The sequence below is a fragment of the Mustela lutreola genome, chromosome 2, assembly GCF_030435805.1.
Source record: "Mustela lutreola isolate mMusLut2 chromosome 2, mMusLut2.pri, whole genome shotgun sequence".
NCBI classification, from domain to species: domain Eukaryota; kingdom Metazoa; phylum Chordata; class Mammalia; order Carnivora; family Mustelidae; genus Mustela; species Mustela lutreola.
In genome coordinates, this window is record NC_081291.1 from 77,683,740 (window position 1) to 77,706,629 (window position 22,890).

The 22,890-nt window shown below is 42.5% G+C and overlaps 1 protein-coding gene across 2 annotated transcripts in view; it reads right to left on the reverse strand.

Annotated features, from left to right (window-relative positions):
- The window catches only part of TGFBR2 (transforming growth factor beta receptor 2), a 90,047-nt gene extending 71,908 nt beyond the window's left edge, over positions 1 to 18,139 (reverse strand). The window contains exons 1-2 of one of the 2 annotated variants that reach the window (XM_059162399.1): positions 17,769 to 18,139; positions 9,327 to 9,380 (exon numbers count right to left, since the gene is read on the reverse strand). In XM_059162399.1, coding sequence (XP_059018382.1) covers positions 9,327 to 9,380; positions 17,769 to 17,862 — 148 coding nt within the window. In that variant the 5' untranslated portion in view covers positions 17,863 to 18,139. The remainder of the gene's footprint in view (positions 1 to 9,326; positions 9,381 to 17,768) is intronic. The other variant, XM_059162400.1, reaches the window with a different exon arrangement.
- Positions 18,140 to 22,890: the final 4,751 nt, after the last annotated feature.

Genomic DNA, 22,890 nt, shown 5'->3' on the forward strand with positions numbered 1-22,890 from the left:
CACACCAGCATTTCCATCTCCCCACAGGACCTCCCATCCCCAGGGTGGTCTTGCCAGGCCTCAGAAAGAATTCAGTGCCTCTGCCAGCCACTGTGGGGGTTATTCTGACTGGAGAGGCACTCAGAAAACGGCTTCTCCAAGGACACTGGTGTCTGCCACCTTCCACGAGGAGAGGCCCAAGGCAGAGAGTGTGCTGACTGCCCACGTCGGCTGTGGCTTGGAAGAGCTGGACACCTCCCCTGTGTGGCTGGTGGGCGTGCATCCCATGCAAGCTTCTCCCCAGCTGTGCCTCAGTTTCCTGAAGCAAGCACAGAAACACCACTGATGACAAGTGGACAGTGAATGGTACCACGGAGGGGTGTCCAGGCTTTCCAAGCCAGGTCAACTGTTTGTTCCTTTGGAAAGTCACAACCCCTGCAACCCACCCTACAGTGCTCTCGTCCTTCCGACCTTGATTTTCAAACACGAGTACTGTGAGACAGGCTTTTACATGAGCATTTAACCCTGCTCTGAGTTTCCAGAAGGAAAGGGATTTTTTGATTCTCCCAAAGTTCTGTAACAAAGCCTTTCTTTTATTTGCTATACTAGATTTACAGTCAGAAGGTGGGATCTTCTGACCCTAATCAATGGTACTGCTTTGCTGAGGGGCTTTAAGTGAATACCTTGACTTCTCTGTTCAAATCCTCCATTTGTAGCAATCAGTGTTTCTCAATCTGGGTTCCACAACAGAACCATCTGGGGATTTTTCCAAGCAATACTGATGCCAGGGCCCTACACCAGGCAAATGATTCAGAACTTCAGGGGTTTGGCTCAGGCAGTAGATTATTTTAAAAGCTCCCCAAATGATTTTTATGTGCAGCCAGAAGTAGAAAAAAAAATAAATATGGTTCATGAAAGGGTTTATTCTGTATGGAGCAAAGAACTAAACAGGAACAAACTTGGGAGTTAGAGAAAGTGGACGGTCCCAGAGAGAGGAAGGGGGGCAGGTATACTACAAACCATGTTTCGCAGCTTGGTCTGGCTGCTAGGAAAGTCGCAAAGGGCATTATAACAGAACATTTTAATCAGTGTATATCTCTTTTATATACCCCCTTTTTAAAAAAGATTTTCTTTATTTGAAAGAAAGAGGGAGCATGAGCAGGGGAATGGGCAGAGGCAGAGGCAGAAGCAGGCTCCCCACTGAGCCGGGAGCCCAGTGCAGGGCTGGATCCCAGGACTTTGGGATCATGACCTGAACTGAAGGCAGACGTTTAACTGACTGAGCCACCCTGGCGCCCCTCAAGTGATTTTCTTATGTGACTCAAACTTTAATAATGTTTTGGGATGAGGCAGGAATGATCAACATAATTGGTGTCAAGGTATTTGGTTGCTATTGTACAAATTCTCCTTGGAAGGTCATTTTTAGCTTAATTTTTTAGTAGGAGTTTCACGAATTCCTATATTTTTAAAGGGTAGAAATCCTTTGCCAATGGCCAAGAGCACAATAAGTTTGAAGGAAGATCTGTCAGAAGACCTGAGGAGAAGATTTCTTGAGAAAGCTGAATTTTTAAAGGGTTTTGATCCCACATGGCAAAATGAATAATGATTTCAGAAAAGTCAAATGTAAGAAAGTGTATTTCCCTTTAGGTAAACTACCAGTGAAATCAGTAATAAATAGTTCCTTAGATCAGAGTTAACAGTTGTGGATAAGCCTTTCCTTCAGAAAATCTCGAAGCTAAATAGATACAACACACACACAAAAAATAACTTTTAAGTCAATATAGTCCTACAGTTTAATTTCTCTTCCTAGACTCTGATTTTTTTTCTTTCTTATTCCATTTATATATTAAGCACCACCAATGTACGACATCCGAAGAAGGACCATCGCTGAGATGTTCAAAATTCGGATATTTTTCAAAATATAATTATATCTGCCTTAAGAGAAAACAGTATATACAAATTACCATTTCTAAAAGGATGATATAAAGGGTAGTCCTCTAGAATATTTACTATGGCATCCCTTTTAGATAAGAAGTATACAAAAAGGTAACACTGAAATCTATTCTAATTTGAAGGTCTCTCCACTTTCCATATTAATTCATGAACCTAGTCATTCCTTAACGAAGCTGATCTCTTCTGGGAAATTTTCACAGAGGTGGAAGGATCAGAATAATCCTTAATCCCAAATCCACTGGAAAATCATCCTGATGAATAATGATGGAAAAGAGGAGAAAGAAGTCCATACTATACAACACGGGAGCTGATTTAACCTCTTTCCTTAACCAAAATGGAGTAAATGACATCATGATTCAACTTCCATTTTGATGCTGTGGGCGAAATGACATTCTATAGAACAACTCGCAGGCAGGCAGGAGTATCCGTTACCTTCATGTGGCTAGCAAACAAATGCAGTTTCTGCTCATGAAGGTGATTCTTTACCATTGCCTTTGAAAATGTCAGTCAAATAAGAAGGCTTTGCTACGCCTCAAGATATAAGTTCTTTTATATAAAAGTAATTTAAATAAATCCTAGATGTCTGTGTTTCTTCTGTTCTGCCAGTCAAAACAATCGTGTTCCTCTCCAAATCTTTATTCAGACATTCATCTTTAAGAAGTTCTGGGAAAGGAAGCCAAAGACAACACTTGACCTCCAGGCCTATATGGCGAAGACACACCCTTCCTGTGTAAAGATGTCCATCTCCCTGATTATGTGAAGGACCTTGAAGCTCTGGAGAAGAGCAAAACGACAGGGCTGAGGCAACTACCACAGTCTTTTATAAATGGCAACCTGTGTCTACTGGTAGGCATGACATGACCCTCAAAAAGGCAGACCACACAGTGTGCAAAAGAAAAACTGCCCCACAAGAGAAGGAGAAAAAGAAAAATGACTCATTACATAGCCTTGAACTCTAGTAGGACTCAGGGACAAAGCCCTCAGAGAAGTGTGTCTCGAAGAAGGGAATTCTCCCGTCCTCAATATGGCTTCTGATTTTTGAGGCAAAGAACAGGGCTTCTGATGTGAACCCTACCATCCCCTCTTTACAAGTTAGCTATGGAAATATAAAAACACAATAAGACCGTAGTGTTTGTCTTACATTTACCTAGAAAATTAGGCAGCAAGGGAACAAAAAATGGTAAAATGACAGAAACACAAATTTGTGAGTCTTTACAATGCCTCAGACGGTTTCATCTTTCTGGGCTTCTGTTTCTATATTATCTGTAAAACAGGGTAATTATACCCACTCAGAGGGTTGTTTCCAAAATTAAATATGACATCCAGGTGAAACAGTTTACATGAAACACTCTATTAACATAAGGGACTATTAAAAAATTATTATAGCCAGACATGGTCAACATGTTTTCTTCAAAGTTATCACACCAGCCTTTTTTCCTTTTTTCCTACCAGTGCTCTTTCCCCCATAAGCCTCAAAAAGAATAAAGTTATTCAAATCCCTGCTCTTTTCTGTTTTCCTGACACTAGTTTTTTATCTGCTTGGACAGGCTGGCAAATGACTATTTTTACGATGTTTGTTGTGCTTTTCATATTCACTTAACAGCCATTTTAACAACAAAGGACATTTTATATGTTCCCAAGAGATATGTGCCAGAGGAGGCTGTGGGCAGAAATGTTCCCAAACATCTGGATCTTCCACTGCAGCCCTGGTCACTGCTGATAAAGGGCACACAAGTGGCTGCTTTCAACTACCACCTCCAGCCCCTTCATTGGCTCTTAACTTCAAGGCACTTCCATTCAGAGAGCACAAGTGCCAAGGTGGGCTCCACGGTCACTTCCTGTAACTGGGAAGAAGTGACACTGTATCAGTTTTTCCCAAGATTTTCAGGGACTCCCTCTAAAGACTCTCTTTTCTCATTATTATTACCATTAATATTAACTGAAGTACAGTTGACATTCAATATTATATATTAGCTTCAGGGGTACAACAGAGTGATTGGACAGTTGGCACCTTACAAAATGCTCACCATGACTTGCTTTAACATAAGTTCCCTTCCAGAACTTAAAGATGAATGTCTGAATCAAAGTAGAGAGAGAAAAACAAAACTGTTTGGACTGGCAGAATATGAGTCACACAGACATCTACCATTCAGTCAGTCACTTTTTTTTTTAAATATTTTTCTTTCTTTATTCGACAGAGAGCACAAGTAGGCAGAGAGGCAGGTAGAGAGAGAGGGGAAGCAGACTCCCTGCTGAGCAGAGAGCCCAATGCAGGGCTCGATCCCAGGACCCCGAGATCATGACCTGAGCCGAAAGGCAGAGGTGTAACCCACTGAGCCACCCAGGCGCCCCTAGTCAGTCGCTTTTAAGAAAGAGTTATACCTTGAGGAGTAACAAAGTCAATAAGCTTGGAGCACAGGTAACTGTAGTTCCAACAGTTATTCAAAAAGTAAAAATGAGACTATCAAGAAACCAGGTTCCTTCCTTACCCTGAAGATACAAGTATTACATTAATAAGCTGGTAGCTGGTAACAGGAGACACTCTTGAGTTGGCCAAACGTTTCACACAGCGCTGCATAAGTGATTACGTAACGGCCACAAACATCCTCACCAAAGGCATCATCAAAATCTTGAAAGAGAAATGTTTTCAGCAGTTCTGAAAGCTAACCAACAGTACACCAAATTAAAAGTATTCTATCTCAACCATTTCTCTTTATAATATGCCACAGAATATTAAGACAGAAAATTCTTGTTTCATCTCCTGATTCCCTGAGATAGTGCAGATAGGGCATTGTTAGTCCATGCTTAAGTAATGTTATGAAGTCAGGAAAGCTCCCCAATTCCCCTGGAAGAGGGGCTCCCTGGGTGACAATCCAGCTGGAAGAGAGGCAGGAGCATGTCTGGAAACTGTGCTGTTAAAGTCAGAAGTCACCTTTGCAACGGGGGATGTCTTCCCTCAAGCAGGTAGAAAGGTGTCTTCCGACGCTCTCCACTGCACATAAACCCCTTCGTTCAACTACCCCTCCTCCAACTATCCCAGTGATAGGAGATAATCTACAATTCATAAAAAAGTGAAGGCAGGAGTGGCACAAAAAAATCTTGAGTCAGATAATATGATTTACTTTATGACTTTTTTGGGCGCCTACCGGCATAACATGTTGGGTCCTCTACAAAAGATTCACACACAAGAGGAGAGATGAATCAAAGACAGTCTGTGACGGATGGAAAAGCAACAGGCCTTAACACCCACAGACTGCAGCCCCCCCAAATTCACAGAAGCTAAAGACTGAAGGCACAGGGAACCTTCCCTGCAAAGAGAGACTTACACGCATCAGATCATTCAAAATTTCCCACAAGCTCATTGTTCCCTCAAGGTGGCTTTATAATAAATGACAAAGCCCCTGATGACACACTTGATGGTGAGAAGGTAAACAGTCTAGGAAAAAAAAGAAAGCATATACAAATTTAAATATAAATACAGAAGTAGAAATATAAATTATTTATATATGTGTGTGTGCGTGTGTGTATATAACCTATAATCCCGACTTGGATTTATAAGCAGTTTCTCTGGCCTTTAAAAGTAATGAATTCTAAACATCAACAATCTTTCAATGAGAACGCACAGAGAGTGCCAGGGAAGAATCAGATGGGAGATTCTCCATTAAAGAATTTTCATTCTAATAACGGGCACATGCATACAGCCACACACATAAAGTCACCTGAGTGTGGAAGCCAGGCTTGTTGGTGAGGCTGTGAAGAGGAAAAAGGAGGGAAATCTGACTGGTATAACTAACTGAAGAGCCAAGAGAGGAAATGACATCTACTCAGGTGTTATTTCAGCATGTGGAGGATTGTAGGGCATGGGTAGAGAATGGGAAAATTGGGATAACAGTCACCAGTTAGAAAATCTAAAAGCAGAAGCATGTGTGAGGATGTCCAGTTTAAAGGGAACTAGGGCCTGAGACATGTATAAGAGCAGAAAGGGAAATGGGGGAAAGGCTTGGCCTCATTCATGCATGGAATCACCTAACTGGTCCTGTGACCCCAAGATGCATCTTCAGAAACAAGGATATTGACACAACCCCTGACCTCAAAGAGAAAGTCAGGGCTGTGTAATCAGTCACCTGGGATCCACAGAGAAGATCATGGAAGGCTCTCTATCAGGGGCCAGCTATTCAAAATGTTATCTGGGGAGAAGATTTAACTGATGGCCATGGATATGTATTAAAGAGAAAAGGGACATAAGGCATCCATAGGCAGAAACCAAAGAGCTTCTCACACCAGACAGAAAACACGAGTTCAGACTTGCATTGTGGTAGCATGATTTAAGAGTAAAAATGAAACCAAATGGTTATGTATTTCATGTAACAGCATTCCTGTTGTAAAAATTTGTCTGATTCCGAGATTCTAGGTAATGAGATTTACAGTTATTATGATGAATAAGTTGAGATTTGATGCAAAAGGCAGCAACATGAGATACAGGTTTCTATGGAAAGTTTTTTCTGTTTCTTTTTTCTTTTTTTTTTTTTTTTTTTTTTTTTGGCCGAGTACAGTTACAGTGTCAGAAGGAAAAAAAATATGTAATAAAATCATTTGAAAAAAGTCAGAAAGAGTTGTGAGAACTGATTGCTGTTACTGGCTGAGACCAATAATTCTTAAAGGCAAAAGTAACGAAGGTACAAAAAATTGTCTTACAATGAATAAAATACCACTCACCGAAAAACCCACTGGTAGCATGATCTGAACAGACTAAAAAAATGTTGATGGATTCAAGAAAAATTCAGTGAGTTCTCACTCAGCATCAATGAAATAAGTTCCTCAAGGTAGAAGATAAAAAGTTTTTTAATGCCGAAGACTAGAACCATGTCCTGAAAAACCTGGCATTAATTCATTAATTTATTGGGTACATATTTTGTACACAGCAGAGTGCTACATGCTTTAAGAAACACCAAGGTATAATAGCTCTTAATTAAGGCCTACAAATGGCAAGGCAGTTCTATGATTAAATGTCTAATGAGTAAACGTGTTAAAAATGTTACGGGTTCAGCAGAGAAACGGATCTCTAGGATCTACAGTTTTGGGTCAAGGGAAAGAACCATGGAAGATGTTTTGGATAAACAGACAGGATAAAACTGACTCACTAATTGACTTGACTTGCTGTCAGAGCATTTGCTTCTGCTAGCCTCGGTGTGTTCATTACATACAGTTAAAAGGGGGTCTTGTAGCTAGGGAGGAGTCAAAACGCCCTCATCATACTAGAAGTTACTCTTCCTGGAATCCCTGTCTTCCTCGGGGACAGAAAGAAGTCTGATCTGATTCACCAACACTACTGCAGGTCCTTCGATTCCTCTGTGGAAGATGCTTTAAGGCTACTGGGGCAGCGTGTCGCAAACGTCCGGGCATATGTACACGAATCCCCTGGGGATCTTGTTAAAATGCTGGTTCTGAACAGGCCCAACATTCTGCATTTGCAGTAATTCTCAGTGATGCAGGTGCTGCTGGGTCTGGACCACCCCCTTTGGGTAGCAAGGTATTAGAACCTTCAGCTACTGTTATCAGGGGGTGATATGAAAGCATCTTGTTGGGGCCAGAATGCTTGAGCTCCCAATCTGAACCTCAGTGCCTATTCTAACGCACGATAGGTAGATGTTAAGTGAGGCTCACGAAGGGGTGAGAAGTTGGAACAAGCCGGACTTCCCAGAGGTGATGGAAAACAGAAAACCGCAAAAAGGAAAAGACGGGCTGGTCTGGGGCTCCTTGGAATAAATTAATAGGTGATGAGAGAGGCAATATAAATTATATAATTAATTATGACAGAAACTATAAGAATAAAAGAGTGCCCAGGAAGGGCTGCGATTGTTAGAAACTGTTTTACAACAATGTAATTTTTGGGATTCCAGAATAGTGAATGGACAATGCGACGCCGGTTGTTGTAATTGTTGTTTTTCCTTTTCACACATCTGAGGTCAAATTTTATCATTGTTTTCCCCCAATACAATGCCTTTTAGAGAACAAAACATAAAAGTGATATGAAGTAACAAGACAGTCATTCAAAGCAATAGTTAGACTTCTCCTCTGTGATAACTGGTGTATGCAGACCATACAGAAATGCAATTATGGGGCTTATAGCTACTCCCCTGCCGAAAAAAGCAGTCTGCAATCTGCCAATCTGTAGCAAATTCTGTCTTTTCTGAGAATATTTTAAGAAAAGTGGTGGACAGATCTTTGAAAGGCAAGAGAAGACTAATTATATTCAGGCAAGTTTCTTTTCTTTTCCCCCAAAACACAGAAGCTCCTTTAGGACTTTCTTTTCCTAGACACAGCAAAGCATTTCATAATTCTCTTCCTCAGGAAAAACTTTCACAGATTCTTCAACCAATTCAGAGGAAGGGGAGAATGAGAACACCATAATTAACAAAAAAGAAATGGTATTACCACCAAAACCAAATAAACCTTTTTTTTCAGCAAGGAAAAAGTGCTAGCTCAAGTAAACATGCTATTTAGTCAGGGTGTATGCTCAGGCACCTGTAGCAGGAAATTTTCAAAATAACTATGGCTTCGTTCTCTTTTTTCAATAGTAGTCATCTCTGACAAACTCCAAGTGGATGTTTGCAGTATATGTCTGCTCTGTCCTGTTATGACTTTTGAGTTTTCTACTTCGATTAGTTAAGGATTATGTTTTTACATTAATTTCAATGGTTTCCTCCACTAAAGCTACAAAATGAAACATTTCAGGACAGAAAAAAACTGAAAATCTCATCTAGTCCAACTCTTGGCACTGTACCTAGACAAAAATGAGAACCAGTGAGGCCAAGGGACTTGGCCAGATCACCCAGACACCCTGGTTGCCAGTATAACACACTTTAGTCTTCACCAGCTCTCTTGTAGGTAGAGTCTTCATCTCAAACTAAGGGTCAGATCTGGGTTTAATTCAAGATCGAGGTTCTGTGATAATTACATATTTACAACTTCTTCTCTACTTGGCATGGGGCCCCTGAACTAGGAAAAAAAATGAAGGGTTTAGCTAAACCTGGAAAAAGAAGTTTGTGTTTGGTGATGTAACAATGCAGACTTCAGTCTCCGTATGGGAGTGGGTGGTAGAAGAGGAGGCATTTCTATTTATTTTTCTAGGCCAAAAAGCAAATCCTACCATTAAGCATAGATTTGGGTCTTGTGAATGTTGAAGCTTTTAAATTTCAGGGGCACCCTAAGAAAAAGAATATAAAAATTAAGAATAGAAATTAAGGTATGAAAGTGAATACTTAAAATTTAAAATGTCGTCTAACAAATTACAAATTTTAAAAAGCTACAAATACCACAAACATTAAATTTGAAAAGAAACGATTATTTTTATTACTAAACTGCCTGACATGTCTCTGAGATATTTTTATTACCTTTTTTGATTGCACACTCTTTGATTGCGTCTTCCAATGATATTTTGTAATAGTCTGTATAGAGAGAATCGAAAAATAAATCAGTCTTTCCTCTAGAACTGTTGATCCGAATTCATAATTTATTTTTGAATAGCTTGGAAAGAGTTTCAGCTTTATCATTCATTTTAAGTGATATACTATAAATGTTCTGAATTGCCTCTAAATTTGGGAAAACCTCTATCAAGTTCCTTTTATATGGTGAGCTATAATAGTTAAGGCACAGCAAGATTTCTTAAATATTCTTGGACTTGATTGACACTCACTAACCACATTGCCAGTCTCCCTTCCAAAGCCAGGATATGGGTCTACACCAGGCATAAGCCTTAAAAGTTATATTGCATTCACTTATGGTGAATCCACCTTGGCATACTATATATATCCCCCACATATTTATGCATCCTTTAATTCCCCCAATCCTTCCAAACAAGGTTTAGTTTTGCTCAGAATACCTAAAAATTCCTTGACGGCATAAATACGCCACGATTTGACAAATGATGTATATATTTCATTCTCCCATTGAGGTCACTAGACCGGCATGACAACATTATTTTATTTAGCTAAAGAAATTAAATGGGATAATAAATGAAAAACAATATAGCATTAGAAATATGTTGGATATATTACCATTATTTTTCTTAACCCCTATGTTCTCCCACCACCCATGCTACAATAGAGAACAGTTTATGTCAACTGAGGTGACCTAGTCTCAGTATAGTATATAACAATTGAAGGCCAGGTCCCTAGACCAGACCATCTTGGGTCCAACCCCAACATAATCACTTGATAACAGGGCAGCCTTTGCTAAGTTTTCTAAACTCCAAAGTGCTTATAATGAGTATTATAAAATCGACCTCTTCTTGGAGTTGATTTGAAGGTTAACTAAAGAGAAGAAGTGTTCAGCACAATCTAGGCAGTGGAAGATATTGGTAAGTGGGCTCCATACATTAGTGGGAAACTGGTCCAAGAAGGCTCACAAATGCAGCTTCCTCAAGAGAGGGACACAGCTCCCCGGAAGCATGGAGCCAATTCAATTTCCCTACGTGGAAAAGTTTCATAGAGTTTTAGGATGACCACTAGTCATCCACAAAGCAGCAGAGTGAGTTTCCTCCAAAGTCAGGGAATCCTCTAATGATTTACAGCTTTCACAGATAAGACCTGCTGTGGCATAGGCTCAGAACATGCACCTGACCCCATATTTTCCTTCGAAACATTCATGTTTGTTCTGCCAACTCCCTGGCTCTCTAAAATGCATAGTTTTGACAACCTTATACCTTTTATAGTGTCAGAAGGGCTTTTTACTTCTTAACACTCTTCTAATGTTCTTGTTTTCCTTACAGAGCTTGAGAAGGCCATGGATCACTCAAATAAACATTTACAATATTAGAGAAAACATCCAGAGAAGTTTCACCTTGCCTAGTGTTTCCAATACATGTAGGAAATGCCAATACAGCACTGGGAAATCTTTAAAAAAAAAATGTGTTAAGTGAAATAACGGACAGGACAAGTCAAATTAATAGAACTAAAGTTTCCTTCAAGAAAATACAAATTATGAAAAGCTGAATTTCTCAAAGAAGATACAACGTTATGATTACAGAAGGAGTCTTAGCTTTTTTGCTAATGACCAGTCTCTCCAGGAAGAACAGAATAAAATCAACAAAAACCAATCTGGTGCCCCACACCTCTGCAAAGGAATGTTGTTCCAACGGCACTGGAAGACTCAGGGTGAGGGCATATGGAGGCCCACATACCAAAGATCAAAATACTGGAAATTTATAAATCAAGTGGAGAAAATGTCCCATAAAATAGGTTTTGTCCTACCTTGACTGGCAAATGTATCTTTGTGATACTTTGGAAAGCCTAGTATAATTATCAAACTCGTAAACTACTCAAGTCCTTTTCTGGAACTGATAGCTTTGGGTAAACATTATCCCAGGCCTGGCCAGTAATACCTTCCTCTTTTCACTGCCTGCTCCATCCTATATCAAGTGGGGGCCTTGTGAGATATGCATGGACACCCAAGTTGTAACACATCCCTGCACACACCCCACATATACACAGCTCCCCTGTAGCCACCCCTTAGATGCACAGAGGTACCCCAAAGTCCATATAGCCTGTAAAAGTTAACCCAGGGCTATTCGGACAGTGAAGTGTTGTTCCCAGGTACCTGAAATATGATCTAAAAAAGGGAGGGATTTGGACTCAGAGGCCCAGAGTTTTCTTACCCCATGGACAGGGGTCTGACTTGAGAAGACCAAAGGCAGTGCCCTCTAAGATCCAGGGCAGAGGTCCCTTTTGCCCACATACTAGGCCTATATTTTAACGGAGTTGAAAAAATTGAGGGGAGGATCTCATCATAAAAGAAGAAAGAAAAGAAAAGAAGAAAAGGAGAAAAGAGAAAGAAGGGAAGGAAGGGAAGGAAAGGAAGAAAAAGAAAAAAAAGGAAAAGAAAGAAAGAGAGAGAGAGAGAAAGGAAGGAAGGAAGGAAGGAAGGAAGGAGAGAGAGCGAGCTGCATGTCTTGACAGCAAACAGCCTTTTCCACCTATATCCTCACATCCTCAGAAGTCACGGGCATTTACTCTGCAACTAAACCCATTCTAATGAACTAAGCTTCAGCCCTGTAAACAAAACAAGGATATTAGGGAACCCTTAAAAGCCTAAAGAGGAGATCTTGAGTTGACTACATCTAAGGAGGCTAGCTTCATGTTGAGTGCCAAGACCTAAAAAGCTGATCACAGCAAGTAAAAGGCCAGATCCTGTCATGAGGAGAAGAATCTTAACCACCTACAAGTTTTCAAATTAGTGGGACCTCAAAAGTCAAATCATCCCATCTGCCTGTTATGTTAGACAAATTCTGTTCTTTCTGCCCTCACCAACGGTTGTTTGAGACCTGTACACAGATGCTGGTCCTACGTGCCTGGAATGTGGGATGTACGATACACAGCTCTGAAAATGGTGCTTGTCCCTCTGCTGTAAACAGTCGAACCATGGGGTCACATGAGGTGGGTCCCGCCACCTGGACTCTGTGATCAGATTAGGAAGAGTAGAGTTTCCTTCTAAAGAGATGGCCCTATCGTGATTTTCTATGGTACAGAGATACTCAGGAAGGAGGCAGATCATACAAGCCAAGCAAATCGTGAAATCAGGAGCACTGAATTGATGGTATCAGATGGTAAATTTCCCCTTCTCAAACACGAGGACGCCTTAACCCCTCCCTAACTTCCATCTCAACATAGGTGCTCACAGATGGATTTTGTGAAAGCGCCTAGCTGAATGCAAACAGGGCAAGCTGAGAACGCATGCACACCCACCCACACGCACACGCACCCATCCCACCCCAACACATGCACGCACAACCACATACACACACACGCACGCATGGGCAAACCTCAAGAGACCTTGAGCAGACTCCACCTTCCCCATCTAGAAATAAAGTTAACAAATCTTATCTTGCAGACTTCTTCTAAAGATTAAATTAGATAAGTCATGTCAAGCAGCTGGCTCAGAGCAGATTTTCAAATGTTGGTTTCCCTTTTCCCCCACTCCTCCCTGAAAGGAGCCAGTGTGCCTGCTCAGCATTCTAAACCTTTCTGACATGCCAGGCAGGAAGGGAGAGTCATCGTATTGCCTCGGTTAGAAGCAACACACACCTGGGGAGCAAAATGTGACATGAAAAAGAGGTAGCACAAAATAAGTGGTGAGCATGCACACCCCTAGTGCATATCTGCTAAGTCACTTCCACTGAAAATCATGTGTTAATTTGGCCGAAGCTACACGTGAGGAGCTGGAGGGCAGAAGCTAACAAGGTGACAGAGTTATGCCTTTATGTGGAAATTGGCTAAATAATGCCATGCTCTAGCCAGGAAGTATGTTTCCTCTGCACCCTATTTTAAACTGTTTTGGTGGTTTGCATCAGACCTAAATAATACCCACACTGCTCTGCAGCAGACAGAAGCTGCTTACAGGGCCCACACTTCCCTTCGACGGACTCTGCTTCACCGCTTATAAACCAAAACATCAAACCCTGATGAAAAAAGAAACTTAAAAGCTAAATTTAGATTTTCAGCACTTCATTTTTAACTAAAGTCTCCTTTCGACAACCGTCTAGAGAAGAAAAAGAGAGAGAGAGAGAGAGAATTCAGTATTTACTGGAAAATTTCTTTGGTGAAACCCTCAAGTTCTGGAATGGCTTAGAATGTCTTACACCAATTCAAAATGTATAGCTAAAGGGACTGCATGAGAGCTTTCCAGCATGTTTGTCAGAAGCGGAAGCATCTTTTTCCATATCTCATCAGAATAAAAAAAATAAAATACACACCAATTACATACTATAAAAACAGCCAAACTGCTTACTTAGATCAGAGTCAAAACTAGTAGCTAACTAGTAGAGTAGTTAACTACTAGTAGTTTAAATAGAGTCATTAATAATAAACTACTAGTTAAATTACTCTACTAGTTAACAACTAGAGTAGTTTACTACTCTAACTTAGAGTTACTACTAGTAGTTAACTACTCTATGTTAAGTTAGTAAAAGGAAGATTTTACTATTCAGAGCAAACTCCCAATAGATAAGGGCTGCCTGGTTGTTAAAATGGTTGCTCTGGATTGTACCAGGAGCTCAGCTCAACGTTTCCTGGGTGCTAGATGTTGTTTCTGGTCCTTCCAGAAACCCTGGATATGGAGAAATTAATAAGACACGCCTCCTGCTTTTGAGAGGCTTGACTGGCAAGGGAGTCACATAAAGATATAATTTCAGCTATTGTTATGAGCTAAGAGAGAGGCCTGTCCTCAGGAGGGGATGTTTAGCTCAACCACTAGGCATTCAAAGGGGTTTCCTTGGGCAGATGACACTTAATTCTGAAAGATGAGGGAAAATTATTCAGGTGGTTGGAGTTCCAGAATGACAGCAGCTTGAACAAAGGCCCTACTAAGCTGCCCAGGGACTGTGTATATAGGATGACCAGGATACAGTGGGAAAGTGTGAGCCTTGGTGGGATGTGAAGTCTCAGAATCAAATGGCAACCAGGTCATGGAGGATCCTATTAAGGTCTGAGTTCGGAGTTAAAAATAATAATGAATGGGGCGCCTGGGTGGCTCAGTGGGTTAAGCCTCTGCCTTCAGCTCAGGTCATGGTCCTGGGGTCCTGGGATCGAGTCCCGCATTGAGCTCTCTGCTGGGTGGGGAGCCTGCTTCCCCCCCCCCCCTGCCTGCCTCTCCGCCTGCTTGTGATCTCTGTCTGTTAAATAAATTAAATAATCTCTGTCTGTTAAATAAATTAAATAAATTAAATAAATTAAAAAAAAATTTAAAAAAATAGTAATAATGAAAGCTGGTATTTACTGAGCATTTATTATGTGGCAGGCACTGGGCTAAGCACTTCAAAGCATTATTTCATTTAATCTTCACCATAACTCCAGAATCCCAATTTTATAAATGGGTATGGGGGTTAGAGAAGGAAGGGGGCTGTGTCCCCTTACACAGCCAGTAAATGGACGCTGGGTCTGGAACCCAGGAGGCCTCCATTCCAAAACTTGTATCTCGAAGCTTCTCCTAAAAAGAAAGATTAGATGGGCACATTGGGTCCACCACACTGGCTACAGAATGGAGGACTGGGGTGGGGACCTATAACATGGCAGGCATAGAAAAGAACAGATGAAGAAAAAGGAAGACATTCAGAGGGACTGAGAAAAAAACATTCAACTTGCTTCCGTCCAAGTGCATTCAACAATCAAACACCTCTTGTAAAAGGGGAGTCTAGAAAATAAACCACCAGTATTCATTAACGCTCCCAAGCACACAGGGTTAAACTATGTGCCCTGGTCTTTGCCTTTAACACCCTTCCATCCATTCAACTGTCTTATTCATTTTGGATAGTGTCTCCAGGTCTAAGTCTCCTGCCTGGTACAAGAAGATGCTCTTTAAATACGCTGAGAAGGACCAATTAGTAATCGCTGTTTTTTTTTACAATGGCACCGATGAGGTGTCATTCTTAATTGGAAAAATGGGGTTAAAAAATAAAGAAAAATTTTAAAAGTTGTGTTGATAACTAAGGATTATAAAACTAAAATGGAAATCATGTAGCAGTTGAGGCAGCTACACAGACAATAATAAGGACTCATCACCATGGGGTGCTACCTTGTAAAAAAGCAATAAATCCAAAACAGGATTTCGTATAGACCACAACTGATGTTACTAAAGGAAGTAGCCAGGGGGGTCAAAATTTGTTTTCTGAAAAGCCATAGACTAAAGATCAGATTCTAGTCCTAGTAATCACTAGTCTCTGACCTTGACAAAGATAAATACATAATTAATATGATTTTAGGTAAGAAGTTTATCTGTATGTTACTTTTACCAACACTGAGTCCTCAACAGAAATCTCTTGTTAGGTATTTGATAAGTACCAGTCACATTTTCCAGATCTGAAGAGTTTTCTAACATTTAAGATTTCCCCCTAAAGAATCATTACTTAATTTGGGGCATCGAGGAAGGGTGGATCTACAAAACAAAACAAAACAAAATTTAAAAGGCTTTAAGTACATTTCTTAGTGAAGTTTGTTCTTATACTGAAATCCTTGGCCCACTTATCAATCTATGGAACAGAAGATGGACTTTTTGGGGGGGCCTAAAAGGCATCTCATTTCCTCATATCTTATCACACAGGAAGATATTTTGAAAAGTGTCTTGACGGTTTAGCAGTTATTTTAGAAAAATCCTGAAACTGCTTACTTATATGGAAAATTAAAATGGAAGTGGAAGTAGATATCTCATTTTCATTATAGCTACCTTCAACCTTCCAGTATCTTTGAAAATTTAATTTCAAATGAATGCAAATTCCAAAATGATTCCTTAGTTCAAATTTGGAAACTTTAATTCCATCAAATATGAAATCTGTGGGTTGTTTAAAACTGTTCAAAAGCCCAAATAAAAGGCCACTAGGCTTTTAAGTTAATTGTTTAGAAATGTGTATATAGATGAAATGAAACTGACTCATGAACTATTGAGTCTGGAATTTGAAAATGCATAAATCATCCTTGTAAACAAAATCTAACGAAATCAAGGTCATTTGATTTCCTTTTTTCCTAGCTTGAAACAAAAGTTTTAATGATTTTTTAACATATTTTTGTTGTTTACAACAGTGTTTCTTCCTCATGCCATTCAAAACTCCCATCTCCATGCCACCTTCAAGAAGAAACGTCATTTCAAAAAGTTCTCAATTCACTTCAAATACTCAGAGGCCTACCATTTAGAACCTGGTGCTTATTTCTTCTAGACAAACCTAAAGGTAAGTCTGTCCGTGGCCCTGGTAAATAAAGCAAGCTCCTCAGGGTGATGTGGGCTATCAGGGCATCTCCAAGTCACCAAAGGGGAAAGAGAGCAACAAGATGTCACAGATGAAGGGGATGTAAAGTTATCCAAATCTAACCATTTTACAGATGAGGAAGCTGAGGCCCTCAGGTTCCAAGTACTCAGTTAACCCAGGCCCTAGCTGCAGATAACTGGGTTATGCAGATCACCGCTGCCAAAAAGTAATAATTTTCAAAGTCTCAAGGGGGTTCGGTACTTTCCATAACAAATAATTAAGAACTCAATTCTTGCATTTTTTCACCTCCGAAAACGTCCAGAGATGGGGAGCTCAGGGACAGTTAGGAATTTAACCTTTCCTTTTCCCTCAAAGGACAGTAGCAGAGAACCATCACCTCCGGCAAGGCAGGGCTGTCTGACTCCAGGCAACATCTCCAGCACCCAACACCTAGCACCTAGTGGGCACCGAGTTAATAATTCCCTGCCTGCCACCTGACAATCCCCGCTCCCTACCCCACCTACGCCCAGTCCTTGGTGGAGCCAGATAACTTTCTTTTGGAAATTGCCTGGTTCCGGTGAAACTTTCTTACAGTGACTTTAGGGCCGAGAAGCGGGCCTCGGGGAACGTGCGGCGTCTCCCCAGAGCCCAGGCTGGAATCGCGGGCCACTGAAGGGAGAGTCTGGCCGAGAGCTGGGTGGGCACGCAGCATCGCCCCGGGCCGCGGCGACCCCAGGTGCGCCAGCTTCTTTGGCGGCCTCGGCGGCCTCCGCTCCGGGCCGCGGCTCCCCAGCCTTCTTCAGATACCCAAGCAACTTCTCAAACTTCCCTTTCCGGGGGTGGGGGCTCGCCTCGAAAGAGGCCGGCACAACGCCTTTCCTGCCCGCACAAAGGGGGCCCGACGTGCCCCGCGCCCCTTCCCCTTTAACTTTCCTCCTCTTTTGAAAGAGAAACTCAGAGCCCGGCGCCTCGGGGAGCCGCGCTTCGTGGGTGCTGCCGAGGGAACTTTCCCGTTTCCGCCCGAGCGCCGGGCGCCCGGGGCCGACTGTCAAAGCGCAGCGGGGACCCCCAGGCGCCCCGCCGAGCCCACCTGGAGGCCACTCACCCGACTTCTGAACTTGCGGCGGGATCGTGCTGGCGATGCGCGTCCACAGGATGATGTGCAGCGGCCACAGGCCCCTGAGCAGCCCCCGACCCATGGCAGCCCCCGCCGCTCGTCATAGAACGAGCCCCGAGCGCAGCGGACGGCGCCTCCCGGAGCCCCGGCTGCGCCTCCGCGCCGCGCCCTCTCGGGACCCCGCGCCGGCCGGCCGGGCAGATGCGCGGGCCAGATGTGGCGCCGCTCGCCTGCCGGGAGGGGGCCTGGAGGCCGGCGGGGCGCGGGGAGGCCCCCGGCGGCCGAGGGGAGCTGCGCAGGAGGCCGGCTCCTGCCCCTGGCGAGCGCGCGCGCGGGGGTGTCTTCGGTCCGTGCGTGCGAGTGACTCACTCAACTTCACCCGGGCGCCGCGGGGGAAACAGGAAACTCCTCGCCAACAGCTGGGCAGGACCTCTCGCCGCCCGAGAGCTTTCTCCCTCCACTCGGCTTCCAGCCCTCCTCTCTCTCCTGACTGCCAATCATGTCCCTGAGACCGGCCCCTCCGAGGGCTTTGGCAAACTTTCAGCTGCCCCCACCGCCCTCGGGAGTTCCTGGCTCCAAGTATTTACCCTGGCGTGACTGAGGGCACGCGTTTCAGAAAGGAGCTGAACACACAAAGTGTATACATTTCCAGAGCTCCCCCAGGGAGCATCTTCCGCCTCCCCAGGACCTTCTTTGCATTGTTCCCAGGTGCTCCAGAACTATGTTTTCCAGCTCCCAAGAGTGGATGCTGAAATCGGAGTTGTGAGTACATTTCTGTTTCAAATCGAATAGTAAGGATTGCCTCACTGAACTTTGGTTTCGATTACATAGACACACGCCGCCACATTGTAAAATGTTTTGCTTACGGTAGGTCGAAGTCCTGAAGTTTTTTTTTTTTGTTTGTTGGTTTTTGTTTTTTGTTTTTTCCCAAACTTTACTGTTCAAATAGGCCACCTGAGTATCCTGTGAAAATGCGGGTTCTGATCCTGGACATCCATGGTGCCACATTTCTGAGGCGCTCTGGAGCACTGCCTCCCTTTTGGAATTGCCTCTGCAAGAGTAAAAGAACAGCTGCCACAAAGTGACAGTGGTGGGACATTTTATGTTGAGACTGTATGGAGTATGGCAGAAAATGTAAATGGAAAAGTGGCCTGGGAGTCAGCTCAGTGCCGGGGTTTGCATTCCAAACCCTGCGACCAGAGACAACCCTTAGTTTCTCCTCTGTAGAAGGGGAAACAAAGGCAGCAGGACAGGATAGACTTTCAGCCCTCCCTTCTTGCTAGGGCGAACAAGTTTGCCCTCAGAGATCCTGAGGTTTAAACCTTTGAGGTTTAATTATTAAAGAAGCCCCTTCTTCTTCCCCATGCACCTTGGATTGGTAAAGAATTATATGCTCATCTTACTTCCAGCTCTCAAAGACTTAAGTTCTGTATGGTCTGCTGGCCAGGAGATCCTCCAGTAGGCTACACAATGAACTTCCTTTATCTGAGAGAAAGATTATTTGCCAAGGCAGGTGTCCAGGCTGGCTGGGGAGAAAAGCAAATAGCTCTCCCCGGAAACCCAACTCCAAAATACGTCCCTGTCAATCTAAGCATTCATTTGTTTGATCCCGGAAACTTCAAGTCTCCTCACCATTGGTCCCCCCAACACTGAGGGGCCCCTGAATGTCTCTTAGGAAAAGACTACTTTCCAGCTCTTGAGTTCAGGAAGGTCAGGGAAATCAGGAGCGCTGGGCATTTTCTTGCTTACCAAACAGGTTTCCTGCTAATGCAGGAGCCACTTTAGTCAGAGAGTTGTGCTCAAAATCTGCTTCTTGCCATTTCCTCCACTTACACCCTGCCCCTACCACTGCCATCACTAGGGCGGGAGATCTCCTAACCACCCATCCCCAGTCATGGGCATTCTGGGCCCAGTCACCCAGTTTCTTAGCTCAGGGCTGAAGTCCGCTTTTCAAAATGCAAACCTAATTATACCAAGCCTCTGATTAAATTCATTCAATGGCTTCCTACTGCTCTTGAGATGGAGGTTCGAAACCAGATCCTTCAATGCCCTTCCTCTCTGGTAACCTTTCACTGGGCTTCTCTTCCTCTCCAGCTGAGAGCCTTTTCCAGATTCATAGAGCATACCCACGATTCCTCCTGCACAGAGCTTTTCCCAGGGCACCCTTCCCCTTTCTCCTTCCTTCCTTTCCTCTTTACCCAGCCAACTTCTGGTCTTGCTTGGACCCATCCTAACTTCCTGGATGAACAAGCTTTCCCTGATCTTTTATTACAGGTTCTCTTAGCACCTTATGCTTCTCATTGCAAGCCCTTAGTACAGCTTTGGTTTTGTGATGATTTTGTGTCATTCTTTCACGTCTATTCCTCTCCCTGACTCAAGTCCAACTTTTCTGAGGACAGGGATTACATTTCCCCCTCGACTCACTGTTGTATCCTTAGTACCAAGCACATAATAGGTGTTTTAAAAATACCTATTGGATGAAGGAAAGAAGGAGGTCGTAAAGATTCAGAAGAAAACTGGGCTTCATCGACCTTATTTCACAACTCTGGAGAGGGCATTCTGTTACCTACTGAATTGAGATGTAAACAGGCTAGATTTTAGCTAAGGGTGATGTCACTATTACTTCCTTTTCTTTAAGAAGGAGAAGTTTGTGGGGTTTTTTCTTTTTTTCTAAATTTGCCCAAGTTCCTCCAGGCAGTATACATATACTTCCTTATTCCCCCAAACACACTGAGAGGTAAATAAAAATGTCCAAGGGATTCTAAAGGCTTTCTTCTCTATACTTATTGCCAAGACAGATGTTTTTCGCTGTTAGAGGACAGGTTTCAGATACTCAAGTCCACGGTGGAGTATTTAACTGGTGGTCTTTGTCATCATGTATCACGAATGTTGATTTTAATTTTGTTTGCCTTTAGCATTTCTGACTTAATCCCCAATCTCCTGTGAAATCGAGAGTCTGAAGTCAGCATTGCCAAGTGCAAACTCATCCCTTAGAAGCCATCACAATGAAATCAGAGACATGTAAACTCACACATATTGCAATTTGGTGATCTGAAAAATTTGTCAATATGACCTTCCTTTTGGGATTCTCACTGAAAGAGAAGTCTGATACTCTCCATTAAAACTTTGTTTTCAGAGGCGCCTGCATGGCTTAGTTGGTTAAGCCACTCACTGCCTTCAGCTCAAATCGTGATCCCTGAGTCCAGGGATCCAGTCTGGCAGATGCTTCTCCCTCTGACCTTCTCCCCTCTCATGCTCTCTCTCACTCACTCTCTCTCTCAAATAAATAAATAAAATCTTTTTTTAAAACAACAACAACAACAACAACATTGTTTTCACACAGAGTTATATATTTGATGCAATACCATTTTCCGCTAACATACATATGCAAAAATTGGGCCATGTGCAGATAGAAACAAAAATTAAAAGCTCAGCTCAGAACTTAAAAAACAAAGAGAGTAATTTTTAGGCCCTTACCAAGTTGAAAAACAATAAGACCCAAGTCAAGCCAAAGTTGAACAGCTTGAGTGTCTCCGTATTTCCAGTTCCATGAACTCTGAACTCACGAGACAATTGGACTGAATCAAAACGTAGTTAATCTAAGCCCTGCATTTTCCAGTTGTGATGAGGCAAGAACTTTCTACTCCCCTGAACTTCTTGACATGCAGCTGTTGAGGTTACTGGCAACCAAAGCAGTTGACGGGAGACTCCTTTCCATATAAATCAAGCGTTCTGCATTCTCAGCTCTTAGCTCCTGACCAATTTTCCTTCTCTTGTGAAGCAGACCAGATGAGCACTGAGACAATAGTGAATGTGGGAGGATCACTCCCCTTCCCCTTTCAGACTCCTACACAGGTTCGCTCCTCCAGGAGATAGTCTGTGATTCCTCCAGCTTAAACTGACCCCTCATCTCCCAAAGAGAACTCTAGGAGCATTTGGTTTATTTAGTCATATATATTTTTTAATATGTATCCCATTCTGATATGGTACGTTATAACTATTTGTCAGTTTCTGGAATCCTACCCCACCAATTATAAGGCCCTTAGAAACATAGATTATTCCCTTTACAACCTTGAACCACACTTGGTGCCCGACAGTACTCCATGTATGTTTCCTGTCCTCAATAAGGGAAAAAATGAGAGGAAAAAAGGGGGAAAATGAGAGTATTTATTTTTCTAATCTATCCCCTTGCTTGCAGTTCTTTACAGATTTAATAAAATCTGCAAGTACACTACTTGTTTAGAGAAAGCATGAATAGTTTCTTTTGGAGAAAACACAGCTTTGTTTCAAGTTACAAAAATAATATATGGTAACCACAGGTAGAAAAAAAATCTGAAATACAGATAAGCCAAAGGCAAAAAATAAAGATCCTTTACTCTCTCACCCAAAGATAATCACTTGTTAACATTTGGGAGCACGTCCTTGCTGTACTATTCTAAGCTTTGCTTTACGGGTGAAGAAATTGAGGATTACAGAGATTAAGAAGTTGGCAGAGGTCACATAGCTAGTGAGGGACAGAACCCAGGTTTAAACAGAGGCCTGTCTCTAGCTCCAGAGTCCACACTAGAGAAAGATGACAAAGGGGTTGATGGTAACCAGCGGACCAGCCTGATCACCACAGTATCTTGGGTGACTAAAGGTTGATTAGAGCCATCCCTTACTGTCACTACTTCCTCATCTCGTATTCATTAATCAACCCATGGCAGTCACTTCTCCATTGAAAAGTTCTTTAGTTCAGCTCACATCTTGTCTCAACTTGTACAACCAGTGGGCACGTTCCAGTCAGTGGCTTACCTGCCTTCTTTCGCTATTGCCTTGGATACCACTCGGATGCTCACCTCTCCTCCTTGCATTCTTTCTTCTTTGACTTCCGTGTTGTTTTGCATTCTTATGTTACGGACTGCATAATATTACCCCCCAAAATTCATATGTTGAAATCTTAACTGACAATATGACTATATTTGAAGGTAGGAACGTTAAAGAGGTAATGAATGTTAAATGAGTTCATAAGGTTGGGGCCCTAACCCAGTGTGACTGATATCCTCACAAAAAGAGAAAGGGACACCAGGCAAACACACACAGAGAACAGGCCATGGGAAGATATACTGGA